This window comes from Balaenoptera borealis (genome assembly GCF_965194805.1).
Source record: "Balaenoptera borealis genome assembly, chromosome: 8".
NCBI lineage: Eukaryota > Metazoa > Chordata > Mammalia > Artiodactyla > Balaenopteridae > Balaenoptera > Balaenoptera borealis.
The window spans coordinates 31887249-31906522 of NC_138865.1; the positions used below are offsets into that span (position 1 = coordinate 31887249).

A 19274-nucleotide genomic window follows, 5' to 3' on the forward strand; every position below is an offset into this window, starting at 1 on the left:
AATACATCTTCCATCGTGGAGGTAGTCAGGGCAATCACTGTTACCTCTCTTTTGCGCAGAAAAATGGAGGTTCATGGAGATTAAGAGATGTATACAAAGTTGGAATCACAACAGGTCAGGAACTCTAATTTAGTTCTTTGGACTTAAAAAAATATTGTTTTCTCCACAAATTCATCACTGCCTCACTAAGTTTATATGTGCAGCAAACATGGACAGAAGGCTCTTAGGTCTGGGCATTCATCACTACCTCCAGGGAGGGAGCCCAGGGGCAGCGGTGCTGAGAGCTCTCACTGCCCTCAATCTCCCCCTTTGCTCCCCTGAGCTCAGGTAGGACCCTGCGGGCAACTCATGTGGTCCCCCAGGGCTCTCCTAATGGGTCCAACATTGAAGCCAGGACACAGACCCCATGGGGCCTGTAAACTGCCTGCCCATCTGCACGAGGATGAGAGGCAGACTCAGTGATGGGACAGGCAGAGCCCACACAGAAAAGTAAGGAATTCACCTGCTCCTCTGTGCTTCATTGAACCTTTGAGAGACAGGCACGGAACCGAAAATGCCATCCTTGTATCAGGACACCTACCACACTTATGTCACTTTCAAACACAAAAGTCAAAGAGACTTTATGTCACTCAAAAACACAAAGTAAAAGCTTCTTCAAGACAGGAGGTGAACAGGAGAATTCTATCTTTGAATATTCCTACAATATTTGTAGTGAGTATTTAACATGAAAAAAGTAGTCAAAGTATTTTTCTTAAAATCACCTCCTATGCAGCTATAAAAATCTTTAAGAAAAATAGTCCAGGATAGAAATATAATAGAGACTGCACACATTCATGAATTTATCTGCCTCCTAACAAGCCCAACTTGTGAAGTGTAGAGCATTTTATATGTTAGAGGCATCATTATAAATCGCTAAAATACCCGCTTGGTCACACTGCAGTACATTGTCATTGCTTTACTTGAATGCTCACCTAAGATTTTTCTCTGAAATGTACTCAGAGCAGAGACAGTTATACAATGAAAGTGAGAAATTGTAAGAGCATAACACTGTCTTAGAAATAGTCCATGTAGAAACCACTTACCCCAGCACAGTCTTGCCACATGTTTTATGTTCTGTCCACAGAGCCAGCCCATGGCAGCTCACAGTAAGGCGGTCAAAGAGAGTGTTCTGTCCTTTCTCTCTTACCTACTCAGACATCAACATTTTCTCCTGCTCTTTCTGTGTCAGCTGCTCTCAGGTGAGAATAAAGGAGGTGAAAATGTGAGCTTTCCTAGGAAAGCTCTGCCTCTGTCTCCCATCCTCTTCAGAGCCTTACACGGCGCCTGCTGGCAATTGTGGTTCAAGTAATATTGTTGGATGAATAAACGGATGAGAGACCCTGACTTAAAAGAGTCACTTTGTTGTACAACAGAAACTAACACAGTATTGTGAAGCAATTATACTCCAATAAAGATCTATTTTAAAAAATAATTAATTAATTTTTTTAAAAAAGAATGCCACAAAGGGTAGTTCCATTTCAGAAAGACACTTCTTAAGATTGAAAAGTCTTTGAGATTCACAGTAAATCAATATTTCAATGCCATGGTGGCCCCTTCGACACTATGGGGAAGACTAGAAGGGATATTTTGAAAGACACTGACCATTTCTAGTATATTTCAAATCGTACCTCATGGTTTGCCCAGTGATTATAAATTTGATGCTGTTCATCGTATAGTCCTTCTTTATAGTGAGGCGAGCGGGGGCTACTCTTCGTTGCAGTGCGCGGGCTTCTCATTGCGGTGGCTTTCTCATGTTGCAGAGCTTGCGGGCTCTAGAGCACAGGCTCAGTAGTTGTGGCGCACGGGCTTAGTTGCTCTGCAGCACATGGGATCTTCGTGGATCAGGGCTCAAACCCGTGTCCCCTGCATTGGCAGGCGGACTCCTAACCACTGCGCCACCAGGGGAGTCCCTGTAGTTTGTCTTCTATAGACGTTTATTCATCTGTAGTAGCCTGTAGTAGTCAGGTGTTAAGTTTAAAGCATTAATTCTGCTATCTTGCTTTTGTAGCATTTTTGTGAATGAGATAAATCTTTGCTTTTACTGATTTGTAAAGAGTATATTATATTACATTATATATTTGCATTTCTGAAATTTTTATAGCTAAGACATGATAAACACATGGGAAGATGTGCTAAACTAAAATGGGGAATTTTCTTCTAAAACTTCGATGTAATGTCTGTGAAATAATCCAGAAGAGAAGTAATAACAAGCAGTTTTCTTTATAAACCAGGGAACATCAGTGAACTCTTCCTTGCATTTCAACCAGTCAGACTGATTGAATTCATAGTTAGGTGAGAGTGATTACGCTGTCGAGACAATTAAGTGAGGTGATCTAAGCCAAGTGCTTGGCTCAGGGCGTCATTTATGGGAAGCTCTCCACAAACACACAACATCATTATCATTATTATTTCATGAATAATTTGATAATATATTTGCTCCTGGCTTGGATTCTTCTCTCTTGGATACTTTTGCTAGCACAAAATTTTTTTTCAATTGTTGTAAATTTCACTAAATTTTGGAAACTGATGATCTTTTGTTGCCTAATGGTAAAATACCATCGGATTCTGATTTGAAATGGTACATAGAAAAACTCCTCTCTCATGCAGTTAAGAAGTGACTAGTTAGCAGTGTGCAAAACATTCAGGTAGAAATAGTGCCTCCAGGAGTCTCTATTTCAGAATTCCCCAGATAAGGGTCAACTCCCTACTCCCTCATGTAAACCGACATGTTCATGTTATTGTAGCATGGTTTGTCATCCCGTTGGTTTGGAAGGAAACTAGGATGGTAGAAAGAAATATGCAGAAAGATGCAGTCCAACTTAAGTAGAACCTGTTTTTAAAAAGTGACCCTGTGATACTAGCCCATTAAAAGCTCCCTTAGAAACCTCTGACATCCCCAGGGTCAAACGTGCCTCATTCAGTGGCTGTTTCATTATCTCAGTCCAGTGGGTGTCATCCTAGGCACAAGCTCCACCATCACCTTTATTTTTGTTCTTCACTCTGCCCAGATCAGAAGCTGCAAGTTGTTAGGGAACCAAAAGTGCAGCCCCACTAGAAATGGGTAAAAAAAAACCCCAAATGTTTGTTTAGATGATACTATCTATCAGAGCTGGAGAGACACAAAGCCGATCATGAGAGAAGAGTCTCTGCTGTATATTAATGGGAACTTTTCTGGAACAACATGCTCTCTTTAGCTTTTCCACATGTCTATAATCACTAAGGGCTTGTCTAGCTACATGAGAAAAACAAAACCAAAAGCCCCACAACTGCCTAGAAGCTTATCAATATCAGAAGGGTACATCATTTTAAGTCCATTCAGTATAACACCATGCAGCTGTTAAAAAAGAATGAGCAACACTGAGATGTTCTGACATGGAAAGATCTATAAGACTTGAGTGGTTTAAATGGAAACAGGAGGTTGGAGAATAATTTGCAAAATATGATTCCATTTCTGTTAAAATGCATGAAGACAGCTCATGAGTGCTTGCACAGATTAAAAATATGTATGACTATGATGGTAAAGGACTAGAAACACATCCACTGATGGTGACCCCTGGGAAGAGGGTGGGCAGGTGGGTAAGAGATGATTTACATGTTTTACTCTGTACACTTAGTCTTGGAATATTTTATAAGAATCTGTTGATGTCTATAAAGTAAATAATAATAAGAGCAGATGCTTAGCACTTACTATGTGCCTGGCACTGTTCCTCAAAGCATGCTTCTGAAGTGAATACTGTAATCATTTTACAGATGGAAAAACCGGGACACAAATGGGCTGAGAAAATTGTCCAAGACCCCCCATTTAGTGATTGACAGTGAGGTAAACAAATTTATTCAATAGCATAAAGAGGGTTGGATCACATGAGCTCTAAGATCTCTCTTATTTTTTTTAAACGTTTGTTGTTGTTCTATTTTATTTTTGGCTGTGTTGGGTCTTTGTTGCCACCCATGGGCTTTCTTTAGTTGCACCCAGCGGGGACTACTCCTCGTTGCAATGCACGGCCTTCTCATTGCAGTGGCTTCTCTTGTTGCGGAGCACGGTCTCTAAGCATGTGGGCTTCAGTAGTTGTGGCCCACAGGCTCAGTAGCTGTGGCCCACGGGCTTAGTTGCTCTGCGGCATGTGGGATCTTCCCGGACCAGGGCTCGAACCCATGTCCCCTGCCTTGACAGGCGGATTCTTAACCACTGCACCACCAGGGAAGCCCTCTAAGATCTCTTGAGTGATCATGTCTCAAAGGGCTAAGAGGCTGGGCTATGGATTCAGATGTTCCTTGTAATAATCCAGCTCTGAAACTGGCTAGTTGTTCACCGGGGGCAGGTAACTGAGTCCTTCTGAGCCAGTTTCCTTATCTGTACAAGGTAGAGTAGGCACTGCCTCACAGCATTACAAGTGAGGACATATAGGGAGGAATGCCTAGAGACCCAGTTGGACCCTCAGAGTTGGTATGGAGATTATTTTAATCTCAAAACATTTGGGAATCAACAGATGCAGAAAGAGCTTTCCTTATTTGACTAAAAGCAGACATTTCTGAGAAATGAGGCTTCTATGATTCCCTCTTCAAGACAGGTCTACTCCCAGGAGAGAAATCAAGAGTAAACCTACCACAAATCCCCTCTCTGGGGAGATTCGCATAGAAGAAGGAAAGACCCCTTGAACGTGCAGACACAAAATAATCACAAAATTACTTATCGTTCATTTATTCTTCTAAAAGAATAGAAGTCCTTTCTTCCACTTTCCTTTTCTCTGCTAAGTTAGATATATAAACCTCTAACTTTAAACATTTAGTGAGATAGTTACTTCTCTTGTTAGCTCCCATACATATGAATAAACTTCTTCTCCTGTTAAACTATCTTTTGTCATTTTAATTTGCAGGCCCCTAATTACTAAACCTAATAGGGCAGAAGAAAAGTCTGCTTCCTGACACTAGCAATTGGTTGGTGAATGATACCATCATTGCCTGTGACTCTGAAATCACAAGATCATAGATTAATCTGCATATCTAAAGAGTCCAACCTGTACTCTGAGGTTAAAAATAAGATCATCAAAGCATACTGAAGTATGGATATAAACATTTCGAAATGATAAAGATCTGGCTGTACACATAACATGTTTCTTCAATTCTGTAAAATTTTATGTAGGTGGAAATTTTACTGCAGAAACAAACTCAAAGACTGAAATTACATGAATAAAATATGGTGTAGCAAAATTTAGAGCTGAGCAAATGTGACATATAGTTAACGAGATGCATGCTTTTTATTATGTCACATTTTAATTAAAAATGAATGGTAATCAGTTCACAATAGTGACTTCAGTTGATCCTGCTTCTAAATGGTTAAAGCAAAAATAAGCTCCTGATCTGCTCTTCAGAAGATTAACTATGGCCATGGTAGATCTTTTTCTCTTTCCCTTTTGGAAGAGAAAAGGGGAGGGTGTCCCCAGGTGACAGGGACTGGAGTCTTGTGGGCCCAGCACACTTCCCTGTTGGGAAGAGGAAGGAGGAAGTATTTGCTTACGTTTCCCCCAGTGCCTGGAACCTAAGCTGCAGCTTCCCTAGAACATTGTTAATGATGAGAATGATCTCATGGCAGAGGGATGGTGGCCACCGTGCCTAAACCAGGAACCTGATGCCTTCCCTGTCTTAGATTGTGGAGTTTCCTACCAGAAAATCTGAAAAGAAAGGATTTATGGGAAGCAGTAAATGCAGAAGTAAAAGACAATTTTTTTTTAAGCAGATATTCATTTTTAATTATTTAATTATTTATTTATTTATTTATTTTTGGCTGTGTTGGGTCTTCGTTTCTGTGCGAGGGCTTTCTCCAGTTGCGGCGAGCGGGGGCCACTCTTCATCGCGGTGCGCGGGCCTCTCACTATCGCGGCCTCTCTTGTTGCCGAGCACAGGCTCCAGACGCGCAGGCTCAGTAGTTGTGGCTCATGGGCCTAGTTGCTCTGCGGCATGTGGGATCTTCCCAGACCAGGGCTGGAACCCGTGTCCCCTGCATCGGCAGGCAGAGTCTCAACCACTGCGCCACCAGGGAAGCCCAGACAATTTTAATAAACCATAAAAATGGTTAAGTTGGTGCTGGGGGAAAGAGTGGCTTCTGTGTTCTTTAAGCTTTTCTGTACTATTTGAATTTTCTAGCCAAGTGTGCCTATGTCTATTATTTATTTTTTATTTCACCAGGGATTTTCTGACTAGTGAGACCACAGACTACATTTTTTTTCATTGTTATTTTCTATCAAAAAACAATGCAATACATACCATTTTTAAAAAGGAAACAAAGAAGAATTTCTAATCATGCATCAATAAAAAACAAAAGAGCACAAACATACATATATATTTTAACATATTGAGCAGATCAATCTGTTAAAATATATAAATGTTTGCATAGTGACCTGAAATAAATAGATTATTTAGTCATAGACCTTTTCATATGCATTCTATAGTAAGTCTTCTGAGAGATGAACTTTAATCTTTCCATCCAGAACTTTGGAGTATCTGAGATTTTGCCCTATTTGCAACAAGTTAAGCTGCCGTTTTCCATGGATGCAGGTAGAAGACAGAAGCCTTATGGGTCAGAAACAAAGGACTCTATTACTTACTTGGTTACTCATAAACCACTGCAGCCAGCATGGGCATCCGAATATTTGCCTTGGTTCTCCTTGACCCTGAGTCACACAGGGGCTGTGTGGATAGGCCCGGATGGATGCTTGCACACACAGTGGGTTATAATACAAGAGTTCAGGGCATCAGAATCTTTTGGGAGGGAAGCATGCTTGCCCTTACCTCTGGAAGAAGACATTATCTTACAAGGCTGTTTTCTATCTAAACATCCTTGGCAAGATAGCTGAGAATAAAGGGCTGTCGGTGCTTCTGTTTGTAAGATGTGCAGAAATGTGAGAAACCCATGGAGAATTGTCTTACCTCTGCTCTAACACACAGCCTTTTACTTTTCTTAGGAAATGGCAATTATATGTTGCAAAGGACTTATTTCACATTTACTTAAACTTAGTTTTCAAATATATATTTCTTTGTCCTATTCTAAGATTAACTTCTCTTGTGTAAGAGTTAATTTTGAAATTACAGTGTGAACCGTATGACCCTAATCATTTTGGTTTAACAGTATTGCTAACTCAAATTTAAAATGCTGAGAAAAAAGCATCTCTATTTTGTCACTAAAACTACCAAAACAGCTTTAAATACACAATTAGTTTCAAAACAGCTGTGTGATCCTGACATATTTCTTTTAAAGAGCTTTTTGATGTGGACCATTTTTAAAGTCTTTATTGAACTTGTTACAATATTGCTTCTGTTTTCTGTTTTGCTTTTCTGGCCCTGAGGCATGTGGGATCTTAGCTCCCTGACCAGGGATTGAACCTGCACCCCCTTCATTGGAAGGCAAAGTCTTAATCACTGGACCACCGGGGAAGTCCCAATCTTGACATATTTTTAAACATATTTGGCTAAATCCTATTTAAGTTAACACTTCCTCTGAAATCGGAATTGTGACAAACACTGTAAGAGAGCTACTATTTTTTGCATAAATGAGAGCAAAATCTTGTGGTAGTAAGTATGTTTCCCTTACAAACATAGTGTAGGATAAATCTAAATATTCTGATTTGAGAAGAAAATTTTGAATGGAGGAATTTTTCATTCCAGTGTTGCAGGATTGTCTACTTTTCCCTAATATTAAAATGGACAGTTAGCCTCTTGAAAGAGGTTAAAAATCCATACGGAATGTCTCAGAAGGGTTTAGTTGTTCAGTGGCTTTCACTCTTCCTCACAAATTATTTAAAAATAGAATTTTTGTTCAAGATGTCTACCATTAGCGTGAAATTTATTTTCCAGTTTTATTGAGACGTAATTGACACATGACACTGTGTAAGTTTAAAGTGTACAACGTAATGATCTGATGTATGTATATATTGTGAAATGATTACCACAATAAGTTTCGTTAACAAGCATCACTTCACATTGTTACACATTCTTTTTCTTGTGATGACAAGTGTGAAGTTTGATGCTTACCTGGTTCTCTTCTTTTGGACTTTGGCAAATCTAAGAATTAATCCTACCACACATAGCCTATACTAGTCTACCCAAATCTAACAGTTACTACAGACATTAACACATTTATTTGTTTGTATGTTTTATTGAGCGCAAGATAATAATCTCATTCTCAGAAGCAATGAAATCACCGAAAGAGCCAAATCTTGAGAAAGCCTCGTAGAGTTGCCCTGGTACTAGATAAAGCGCTTGGAATATGTAAGTATGTTGTGTCACGCGTCTTCCTGTGACCTGTGATTGTTACTTGAAAGTGTGGAAATGCAGAACAGATCTCCTGTTATTATGAAAGGCCCATCTGTGACAGGTGGAAAGGAGGATGCTATCTTAAGAGCTTGTTCTGTGCAGTTCTCATGGAGGTGACTTGTGTCCTATAGGGAATGTCTCCAGGCTGCATTCCACTCTGGGTTCTTTGCCTCTGGTAGTTCTCCGTGATCACTCCTATAGTGGGGTCCGCCACGCCACTCCCAGGCTCCATGATTCACTGGAAGGACTCATAGGAATCAGCCTAGCGTTATATTCACAGCTGTGATTTATTACAGCAGCAGGACACAAAGTACAGTCAACAAAGGAAAAGGCAAGTGGACCAAAGTCTGGAGGAAACCAGAGGCAAGCTCCCTCGAGTCCTCTGCCAGTGGAACCACACAGGACACGCTTAAGTCCTCCAGCCATGAGGACAACATGTGTGAAATGTTGCCAACCAGGGGAGCTTAGCCTCAGCCTAGGAGCCCAGGCTTTTATGGGGGATGGTCATGTAGGCACCCTCTCCCTGGTACATATCAAAATCCCAGATTCCAGAAGGAAAGCAAGTGTTCAGCACCAACCACATTGTTTGCATAAACATCTTAGGCAGCAGTGAGCCACTCTTATCAATTCTGGGAGTGGTGAAAGCCCTCCCAAAATTCAGGTGCCTAGACACCAGCAAGCCTTTCTCAGGATGGTGACTCAGGCCTGCGATGTTATCACTGTTATCTCTTTTGGTTCTGATTTTTTTTCTTCCTTTCCTTCAGTCTTTCTTACCTTCAATCTTATATTCTATTATTTTAATAAGATGATCTGATTTAACACCCTTAGTTTCTTACATGAAAATACCAGCATGGTCCTGCGCTAAGGTGGACAGAACACACCAAGTCCTTCTGAAGCTCTGGAGGCTCTGCTCCCGAGGAGGGCACGACCAAGGCCCTTCATTCATTACCTAAGAAATGGTCATTCCCTAGTAAGGCGCTTAATCTGTCACATTTCAAAAATAAGTGATGCCACATTTCAAAAATAAGGACTCAGGGTAATTTCCCTGAGTCCTTAAGAGCGATGACTCATAGAGGACACCTCTGAACTGGCCCTCTCTATAGGAGAGAACAAGGAGCCTGCGCTAGAAAGAATGGAAAGGCCTAGAAATGACCAATTGGCCCTGAAAATTGAGTCAGTGAACAAGTGTCTGTTAGGCACGGACGGTGTGGAATGTGGTTAAGGATGGTCTGAGTTAGCTAGGAGGTACCATCGTGGTCCTTCTCAGACACATACTCTTCCGGGAATTCAACTGGCAGACACAATTAAACTTGAAAACTTCCTGAATTTCAACAATGCCACCGAGTGCCTTCTGCTTGCCAGAACTAGACTGGTCAGTGATGGTCTGAGGAGAAACTTAAACTACTTTGGAAATAAGGCAGACTTAGAGAGTGGTGGCGAACATGGCACCCACCTAGCATACAAACCTTGTGAGACCCTGAGGTTCATGAGTATAACGGATTGTGGCTGAGCTGTAAGGGACTCACCGATCCAAGTCACTCAGCAAGGCCACCACAGGCCAATCCAGAAGCTAAGAGTATTATTTTCCTCGGGCTGCAGTAACAAAATGCCACATTCAGATGGTTAAACAACAGAAATTTATTTTCTCACAGTTCTGGTAGCTAGACGTCCCAGATCGAGGTGTTGGCAGGGTTGGTTTCTTCTGAGGCCTCTCTCCCTGACTGACAAATGACTGTCTTCTTGCTGTGTCCTCACATGGTCTTTCCTCCGTGTGCACACTTCCCTGGTGCTTCTCTGTGTCCAGATTTCCTCTTCTAGTAAGGACACCAGTCAGATTGGATTAGGACCCACCCTAATGGCCTCCTTTTACCTTAATCACCTCTTTAAAGACCCTTTCTCCAAATACAGTCACATTCTGAGGTACTGGGGGTTAGGGCTTCAACATAACAGTAGGTTAAAGGAATTCCCTACCATTTGAAGTAGTTTAATGTTGAACTAAACACATATTGGTATCACTTTAAGTCAATGGAACTGCTTAATGAGAAATCTTCCTAAATTTTGTACAAATGACCCAATTTGCATATTACTATTTTCAACATATACAGGAGGCCACTGGGTTAGTGCTATTCTCCCAGTAGTCCTAAAACAGTCTAGACTCACAGTTAAATACTTTAATTCCTTTAATTTCATTGATTTAATTCCTTGAAGCTGCTAATAGAATATGCCCACTACCCAGCACTCCTTTGAGGCATTCCTTAATAACACTAACCATACTTCATTTTCTTCTTTTGTGTTACTCTTGAAGTTTAGAAGCCAATTCATTTGTCAGAACTAAATTTGTGCCATGTATCAAATAACATACTTTTATTTGCAGTGTTCTAGTATTGTTTTCAACAGCCATATATTGATTTTGAGACAGGCTGGGACCTGGGGCCCTTTGCTGGGACCTGGGGCCCTTTGCTGCAGTGTTGCAGTGCTTGCACCTCGACACACCTCTCCTCGAGCAACAAAATAACAAAGAAACTGTATGGGACTAAAAATAACGACGTGCACGCCCAGTTGGGGCAAATTCTGGACAAAAGATACAAAGAGACCAAAAAACCCAACTGCCACTTTTGAAGATCCCAGAGCAAAAGCAGGGTACTGCACGTGCCCCCTGCACACAACACCACCTAAGCGGTGGGCAAACCACCTAAGCCACCCTTCTGGCCCGACCCCTGGACACACCCCTGCCCTCACGCCATATAACAGGGGTCCCCAACCCCCAGGCCGCAGCCTGGTAGGAATCAGGCTGCACAGCAGGAGGTGAGTGGCAGGGGAGCGAGTAAAGCTTCACCTCCTGCTCCCCATCGCTCACATTACTGCCTGAAACATCCCCCCACCCCACCCCCTGCCAGTCCGTGGAAAAATGGTCTTCCATGAAACCTGTCCCTGGTGCCAAAAAGGTTTGGGGACCACTGCCATATAAGCAGCAAGCTCGCCCCCGCTTAGGGAGCACGCAAGCAAAGGATCCTGTTGTTTGTTCTCGCGCCCCCGTGCTGCAGCAGGGGCCCCAATAAAGCCTTGCCTGAATTTCTTGTCTGGCCTTTGATCAATTTTTATTGTTTAAGGACGCCAAGAACCCTGGTCGGTAACAATTTCAAAATACGGTCTTGATGTCATTGGAAGTAATTTTTTTCTGACTTTTTCTCTGTTTTCAACATCTTTGCCAGCAAAAGATATGTTCCCAGATGTCTTCTAAAATGTTTTCTTCCTGATCATTTAGAAAGATTGGGAAAGAAAGAGTATTGAGAAACTTGAGCTGTACTTTTGCTGCACAGGAAGGGTGAGCTGTGTTCCATCCTAGATTAATAATATTTCAAGCAGGAGGGAAAAAAAAAAGTAAAAGCCTATAACTTTAGCAATGTGTTTGAAAAAGACTTGATTTCAACAATGTTTCTATCATGCTTACGTTGCAGCTGTCTAAACAATACAGATAACAAAAGCATGTCAATTAAAAGCAGCATTTAGGACCCAGTTTCACAGATCTGCATTGGCCCTGGGTTTCGGATGATTTCAGGGCCAGGCGCTGGGAGTTCCTGTGTGGTGTAGTTGTGCTCAGCCATGGGGCAGGTGGGTTCCCTCTTGCTGTAGGAGAAGGTGGTGGGACACACGGAGATGGTTATCTCTTTCTGCTTTTGACTCTCCTGACTTGCTTCCACCAAGAGGCCATAAACCCAAACTGGAAATACTGATTAAGTGCATACTTTTTCCAACACATTGACCACAACTTGAGATTTTCATGGCGGAATATATTACATAAATGTCTGGAAAGCAAATATTTTAAGTGCACTTTAGGTAGATGTTTGCTTACTTTAATCAAGCAGAAGGAGAGATTATTCTTTTACCTTCTGGAACGTGTTGAGGTAACCTTATCTACAGAAGGGAAAACTTTAGAGTTCACCTGGTACAAAGCACCCGCATCCGGATAAACGAAGGTTGTTCCCGAGGCCAAGCTTGCTGTGCTTGCCGCACGACAGGCCAGTGAATCAGAGATGACGCACTGAGGGAAAGAACACGACTTTATTCGGAAAGCCAGCAGACCGAGAAGACGGCGGACTAAAGTCTCAAAATAACCAGCTTATCGGGGTTTGGATGCCAGTTTCTTTTATAGCACAGAGATGGGGAGGAGATGAGGAGGTAAAGTAAAAGGGCCATAAGTTTTGCGAATATCCCCTGGAATGGCCAGCCTCAGGGAGGGGATGTGTTAATTTCTTTTTAATTGCAGCCATCCACAGGTGGGCAGAGTCCGTATGTTTCCCTGAACAAAGGCACTTTGGTTTAACATTCAGGCAGAGGGGCAGGGTTCCAGGAGGCAGGCCATTATGTACAGACAGTATCCTTTTAGTGAACAAAAGCAGCGGAAGGCAAAGGTTAAAGTCAAAGAAACAGATCCACCGTGTAGTCAGATTTGGTTCTTCCCTGTAACAAGGTCTCAAAGAGTGAGTGCCTCCCTCCAGGTCACATATAATAATAATATATATAATAATAAAAATTATTCTGGTAGAGAAAAGAATGCAGAACTCTAGCCACTCTAACTCCTTAGTTAAAAAATGAGATTTATTTGCAGGATAAGAATGATGCTGCTATTAAAAATAATAATAGCAATAGCAAGTTTGAAAACTTTCACGTGGACCTATTCAGGTGCTTAATTGGCATTTAAGGCCTTCTAAGTATCTGTACTAGCCTCCTTCAGGTCAGCCTGTGTTGCTGGGAAACTGCTTTTCTCACTACTCTCTGGACAAAACTCTGGGTCTAGTTGCCATTATTCCGTGGAGTGTTTTTAGATCCCACCCGTTGTTAAACACACCCACTTTTGTTATTAATACAAGAACAGATTTTTCAGAGTTTTTTCTTTGTCTTTTATTGTTAAAATTTTTTTAATTGAGGTATAATTGACGTAACATTACATTGGTCGCAGGTGTACAATGTCATGATTTGATGTTTGTATATGTTGCAGAGTGATCACCACAATAAGTCCACTTAACATCCACCACCTCACATAGTTACAACACTTTTTTTCTTGTGATGAGAATTTTGAAGAGCCACTCTTCTAGCCACCTTTAAATATGCAATACAGTATTATTAACGTACATAGTCACCATGCTGTGAAAGTTCCATCCCCATGACTTACTCATTTGATAACTGGAAGTTTGTACCTTTTAACCTCCCTCACCCATTTGGCTCACTCATCCCCTGCCTCAGGCAGCCACCAGTCTGTTCTCTATCTGTGAGCTTGACATTTTTTTGTTTGTTTTTTAAGGTCCCATATATGTGAGATGATATGGTATTTATCTTTTTCTGTCTGGCTTATTTCACTTAGCATAGTGCCCTAAAGGTCCATCCATGATGTTGCAAACAGCAAGATTTCATTCTTTTTTATGACTGAATAATCAAAAACAGATTTTTTATTGTTTCTTTAGTAGATGCCAGCTTCTGATATCAGCTTTTAGGTGAAATTATTGTGAATCTTTTTATGTGTGATTTTATGAGTCAGAGTTCAGAAGACCATTTGGATTTGCTATTGTAGGCAGATGTTGAAAATTCAGTTTTTTAATAGAATCTTGTACTGTTTTGTAGATTTTACTTTTTGGATTTGATTCTCAAAAAGAAATCTTAACCTGTAAAATGTTTCTTACTTCCTTTTCTTACCAGGAAGAGATATTAGGAATCATCTAGGAAACAAATGTAGCAGTTTTATGCAATTTAAGCAATAAAAATGAGTTTCAAAATCCTCCTTTACTACCAGTAAAGCTTGAATTTTGTACTTAAATATAATATTTTCCCCCTTCCCCTTTTACCCAAGATTTACCCGCCTATTAATGTGCTGCCCTCGTTGTCTCGGTGAATGAAGTCTGCTACTGGAGAAGGTATGACCAGAAAGGATCACGCCGATGTATCTAACCAGCTGGTACGTATGTTTTCTCCAGGATTGTGTTTAAAGAAATGAATACTTTCTCAGTTCATGCTGCTGTCTTATACCTCTTGTCTTTCTTCCATATCACTTTTCTTCTCCCCCCATCAAAGTAGAATTTTAATATAGAATATATAATATAGAATACTGGAATACAGAAACATTCATTAGAGCCAAACAGTCTTTTTCATAAGGATAACTGCTCATGACAAAGATTAAAGATCACATGCTTGAAACCCACCTCTAATGCTGTATGAGGTAGTTTTTAAATAAAAAAGGCATAAGACGATTAAGTTTTTATTAGTAACCTTTATTAGAGAGTATTTCTGAAAGACTATTCCAACTAATTTTTTGTTTAACATATTAGGCAATCACCAGAACGCTAAGGGATACAGCTGTGTATATTCTATGAAATCCTTGGTTTCTATAGTTCTGAGATTGTATACCAAGCATAATTAAAGAAAAATACATTTGACCTTAAAGTAGAAATGATAAATAAACCTACTGATAACCCAGATATTTTTTTTTGAATAGAATTTAGAGATGGATTTCTCCTATTGCGTAAGTTGTGATTTTTAAATGCTCTACAAAATGGAAGCTCATTGATATATTGAGGGAGTGTATTTTTTGTAGAGTGTTAGTAATGTCTATGTATTGCATGCCTGAAGACTCCTTCCTTAGTGAGACTGCTGTATAATAAAGTCTTTCCAATACTTGCATATGTGAATTATGTTTGGAAATAATGTGAAATACTGTGAAGATAGCTACAGCAATACACTTATAATGCCCAGAGTACCGTTACCATTTATAAAGGTTCATGTAAACCTTTTTTTCTCTTTAGTATGCATGCTATGCTATTGGTAAGGATGTGCAGGCCATGAAAGCCGTAGTTGGAGAAGAAGCCCTTACCTCAGATGATGTGCTTTACTTGGAATTTCTGCAGAAGTTTGAGAGGAACTTCATTGCTCAGGGTAAGATTACTATTTTCCTATGAATAGAAACAGCATCATATGTAGTTTTGAGGACTTCTTTCCTAGTCTGAGAGAATTTACATTGGTCGCCATACAAGTTTCCTTCTGATTAGAGAAGAGGTTCTTCCAGCCGCCTGCCATGTCTTTGTTCTTAGCTCTCTGGTTCCTTCCCCTCTACCTTCAATTTCTTTATCCATTTATTTAGCTCCTGTCTTATTTTATATCTTCCTTACAACCGGCCTTCTGCTCTCCTACCTCCATTGCCACTTCTCCTCGCTCTTAACCTCTCTGCAATGCTCTCCTCTGGCTTTGGGGGTTTTGGACTTTCCCAGTCCCTCTGTTTTCATCCTCCTGATTTCTTATCTTCCTGCTTCTTAATTGTTAATGTTCCCAAAGGCTTAATTACCTGTTCTTTCTGTGCTTTTTTTCCCCTATGCTGATGACTAACTTGCTATGTATGAGCCTTTACCCTCTTTCTGAAGCTCTAATCCCACATCTCCAGCTAGGAAGCCTGTGTTTATGCCACCATCCTCTCTGGCTCAGCGTGGTGAGAACCAAAGTCTTTTCCCAACTGACCACCTGCCTAGCAATTCCCTTTTCAATTTCTGTCTACCTCTGGCATGACCATTACCCTAGTTAGCCCAAGCTCAGGAATTGGGCATTCTTAAGCCTCTTCATTTATTCTCCAGTCATCAAATATTTGCTAATTTGCATTGTTCTCCTTTGAAACATCTTATCCTGTTCTCTTTTCATTCCTATTAAAAAAACTTCGGCCAGTGTTTCTCAAAGTTGAATATGCTTTTGAATCTACCAGGGATCTTGTTGAAGTGCAGATTCTGATTCGGTAGGTGTGGGTGGGGCCAGAGAGCCTGTATTTTGACAAGTTCCTGGGCGATGTTGAAGCTGCTGATCTCTGACCACTCTTTGTGTCCCAAGACCTAGTCCAGACCTTTGTCCCATCATCCTTGGCCGTTAGTGCCAGCATCTTCACCAGTCTCCCTGACTCGCTATGTGCCATTGCCGGGGTAAATTTAGTATTAATTTTATTGATTGTCCTTCTGTTAAAAAGTCTATAATGGTTTTTATTACATAGCATGTGTAGGGCTTTCAAGCTGTTTTGTTTGGTCTCTTCCCTACCACCCCTGCTAATGCTGGTAAACTCTATTTTTGACCTCACTGATACTTACAAACGATGTGTTTATTTTGGAATAATGCATCAGCTGCACACTTAGGATTTGTGCGCTTTTCTATTTGTGTGATACATTTTTTTTTTTAATTTATTTATTTATTTTTATTTATGGCTGTGTTGGGTCTTTGTTTCTCTGCGAGGGCTTTCTCTAGTTGTGGCAAGCGGGGGCCACTCTTCATCGCAGTGCGCGGGCCTCTCACTATTGCTACCTCTTGTTGCGGAGCACAGGCTCCAGACGCGCAGGCTCAGTAATTGTGGCTCACGGGCCCGGTTGCTCCGCGGCATGTGGGATCTTCCCAGACCAGGGCTCGAACCCGTGTCCCCTGCATTGGCAGGCAGATTCTCAACCACTGCGCCACCAGGGAAGCCCCGTGTGTGATACATTTTTTAAGTACCATTAAAATCCCCACAATATATGATTGTTGGGTTTTCTAAAAAAAAAAAAAAAAAAAAAAAAAATTTATGCAGAACCTTAATATCTTAAAAAGATAAAAATTATTCTGGTAGAGAAAAGAATGCAGAACTCTAGCCACTCTAACTCCTTAGTTAAAAAATGAGATTTATTTGCAGGATAAGAATGATGCTGCTATTAAAAATAATAATAGCAATAGCAAGTTTGAAAACTTTTACGTGGACCTATTCAGGTGCTTAATTGGCATTTAAGGCCTTCTAAGTATCTGTACTAGCCTCCTTCAGGTCAGCCTGTGTTGCTGGGAAACTGCTTTTCTCACTACTCTCTGGACAAAACTCTGGGTCTAGTTGCCATTATTCCATGGAGTGTTTTTAGATCCCACCCGTTGTTAAACACACACACACACACACACACACACACACGCACGCACGCACGCGCCCAACGTCTCGCCTGCGGGCTTTCTCGCTTTTCTCTGATTCCCAGGGGTACTTACTGTCTAGACCCTCATTTCCACATTTGGTCACATCCAGTCCTGGGAGACCTGACTGCTTTGTGTTTCTTTTTTATATTTCATGCTCACAGTGCTAGACCCATAACAATAAATTTTGAATAACGCTGATAAGTTGGAAGTACTTGGCCTTTATTCATCTAATCTCAATTTTTTGTAAGGTCCTTACGAAAACCGCACTGTCTATGAGACTTTGGACATTGGCTGGCAACTGCTCCGAATCTTCCCCAAAGAAATGCTGAAGAGAATCCCTCAGAGCACCTTGAGCGAATTCTACCCTCGAGACTCTGCAAAGCATTAGCTGCTACTTCATCGCTGGCTCGATGCTCTTGTGAAATACTGGTTCTGTTTTCTTTATTCCTTTTGCACTCCCCCATCCCCACCTTTGTGTTGGAGTTTACTGTGTTACCCTGTAATTAAAAACAAAGAATAGGTAACATATTGTGCCAGTGTTGCAATGTTTTAAACTGCTAACAGACTTTAAAATATCCCCTGTTCCGAAAACCTGGAACTGCAGTGCTTTGTTTAAAGTAGCTGAGGGTTGGAGGTGAAGTTTTCTTACTGATGTGTGTATTTGTACGTAGTGGTGTAGTTAGCTGCCTAGTGTCCTCATTATTTGGGTCTCTCAGACATTCCCTGTCCACCCCCTCCAGAGTATCACTATCTGAAGTTACAATGCTTTGATCTCCAAACTAGGGACAAGATAGGGTCTGAAAGACGCTTCCTCTCCTAGCCGAGACGCTTTCCTGAGCGCTTGTTTTTAGACTTTGGTGTGCCTCTGGGTCTGCTCTAAGCAGACGGCTTTTCCTGTCCACCTGCTGTTTCCTATTTAATGAATAGGTTAGAAAAGGAGTTTCCTTTTCCTCTTTGGTGCGGATAAGTTTCAACTCCTGTGTCTTACTGTTCTCCCTCCCTCTGAGTAACACAGAATCATGCAGCTTTTGCCCAACTGGCATTGATCTGATAGTAGTGAGATGCCCTGTCTTGATGATCCCTTACTGGGTTTCCATGCAGAGGAATCATAATGAAAATAATTAATAGAATTCTTGGTTGGAAAGAGTTGGGATACAATTTTTTAAGAAAGAAAAAACCTATATCGGTTCTACATTCGGACATGCTAACAGTGGTTTTAAGTTTCTAAAGTGTTGACCGGATGCTAAAGGCAAGGTGGGGAAGAGAAAGCTCTTCTGTGTATGGAATCTTTTATATATATATATAATCTATGGATATTTTAAACTCTGTTAGATAGCAGCCTTTGGAAAATCCCCTATTTGGTCCTGCTTTCTGACCTATCTGCCTTTTCAGGGTAATCTTGTGGCACAAGTGATAGCATTTAAAAGCTTTAGTCTTTTGATTCCTCCTCCTTCCTGCTGCGAGCCCTGAGCTGTCTTCTGTGCACTTCTGACATGTCTACTGTTTGGTCTCTCTGTGTTCTTTGTTACTTGGGTGCAGTAGCAACTTCTCTGTGCATTCCATCTTTCTTTCAAGTTGTGTAAAGTTCTTCACTTTTTTTCTCTGAGGGTGTAGGGGGTGGGGGGAGTCAGCATGATTATATTTTAATGTAGAAAATGTGACCTGGATATAAAATGAAAATAAATATTAAATTAAATGGAAGTTACCTAACGTGACTCTGTATCTTCTAATCAGAAAAGCAATAGCAACAAGCAAATATATAATAATGCACCTGTCTTTGATTGACAGTTTTGAACATCATAACCAGTATTGTGAACCAGCCCCTTGATTCACAATATTATGAACCATGTCCCCTTTACAGGGACATGGCCCATGTTCTGTACCCTCTGCCTTTTAGGCTGCCCTTTCAAGCTCTTTTCAGTAATACCTCTTCCAACATAATGTAGTTTGATCCAAGGTTGAGAGTTGCTAGGGTGTGGGGT

General features: G+C 41.0%; 2 protein-coding genes across 5 annotated transcripts in view; both read left to right on the top strand.

Moving 5' to 3' along the window:
- The window catches only part of LOC309633751 (contactin-associated protein-like 3), a 155539-nt gene extending 148283 nt beyond the window's left edge, over positions 1–7256 (top strand). For all 4 annotated transcript variants that reach the window (XM_082403011.1, XM_082403012.1, XM_082403010.1 and 1 more), the window contains one exon: positions 6525–7256. In XM_082403011.1, the coding sequence (XP_082259137.1) occupies positions 6525–6890 (366 nt within the window). In that variant the 3' untranslated portion in view covers positions 6891–7256. The remainder of the gene's footprint in view (positions 1–6524) is intronic.
- LOC309633753 (V-type proton ATPase subunit B, brain isoform-like) overlaps positions 1–18997 on the top strand; it is a 96189-nt gene extending 77192 nt beyond the window's left edge. The window contains exons 2-4 of the mRNA XM_082403019.1: positions 14192–14296; positions 15141–15270; positions 17541–18997. Of these exons, the coding sequence (XP_082259145.1) occupies positions 14234–14296; positions 15141–15270; positions 17541–17680 (333 nt within the window). The 5' untranslated portion in view covers positions 14192–14233 and the 3' untranslated portion in view covers positions 17681–18997. The remainder of the gene's footprint in view (positions 1–14191; positions 14297–15140; positions 15271–17540) is intronic.
- Positions 18998–19274: the final 277 nt, after the last annotated feature.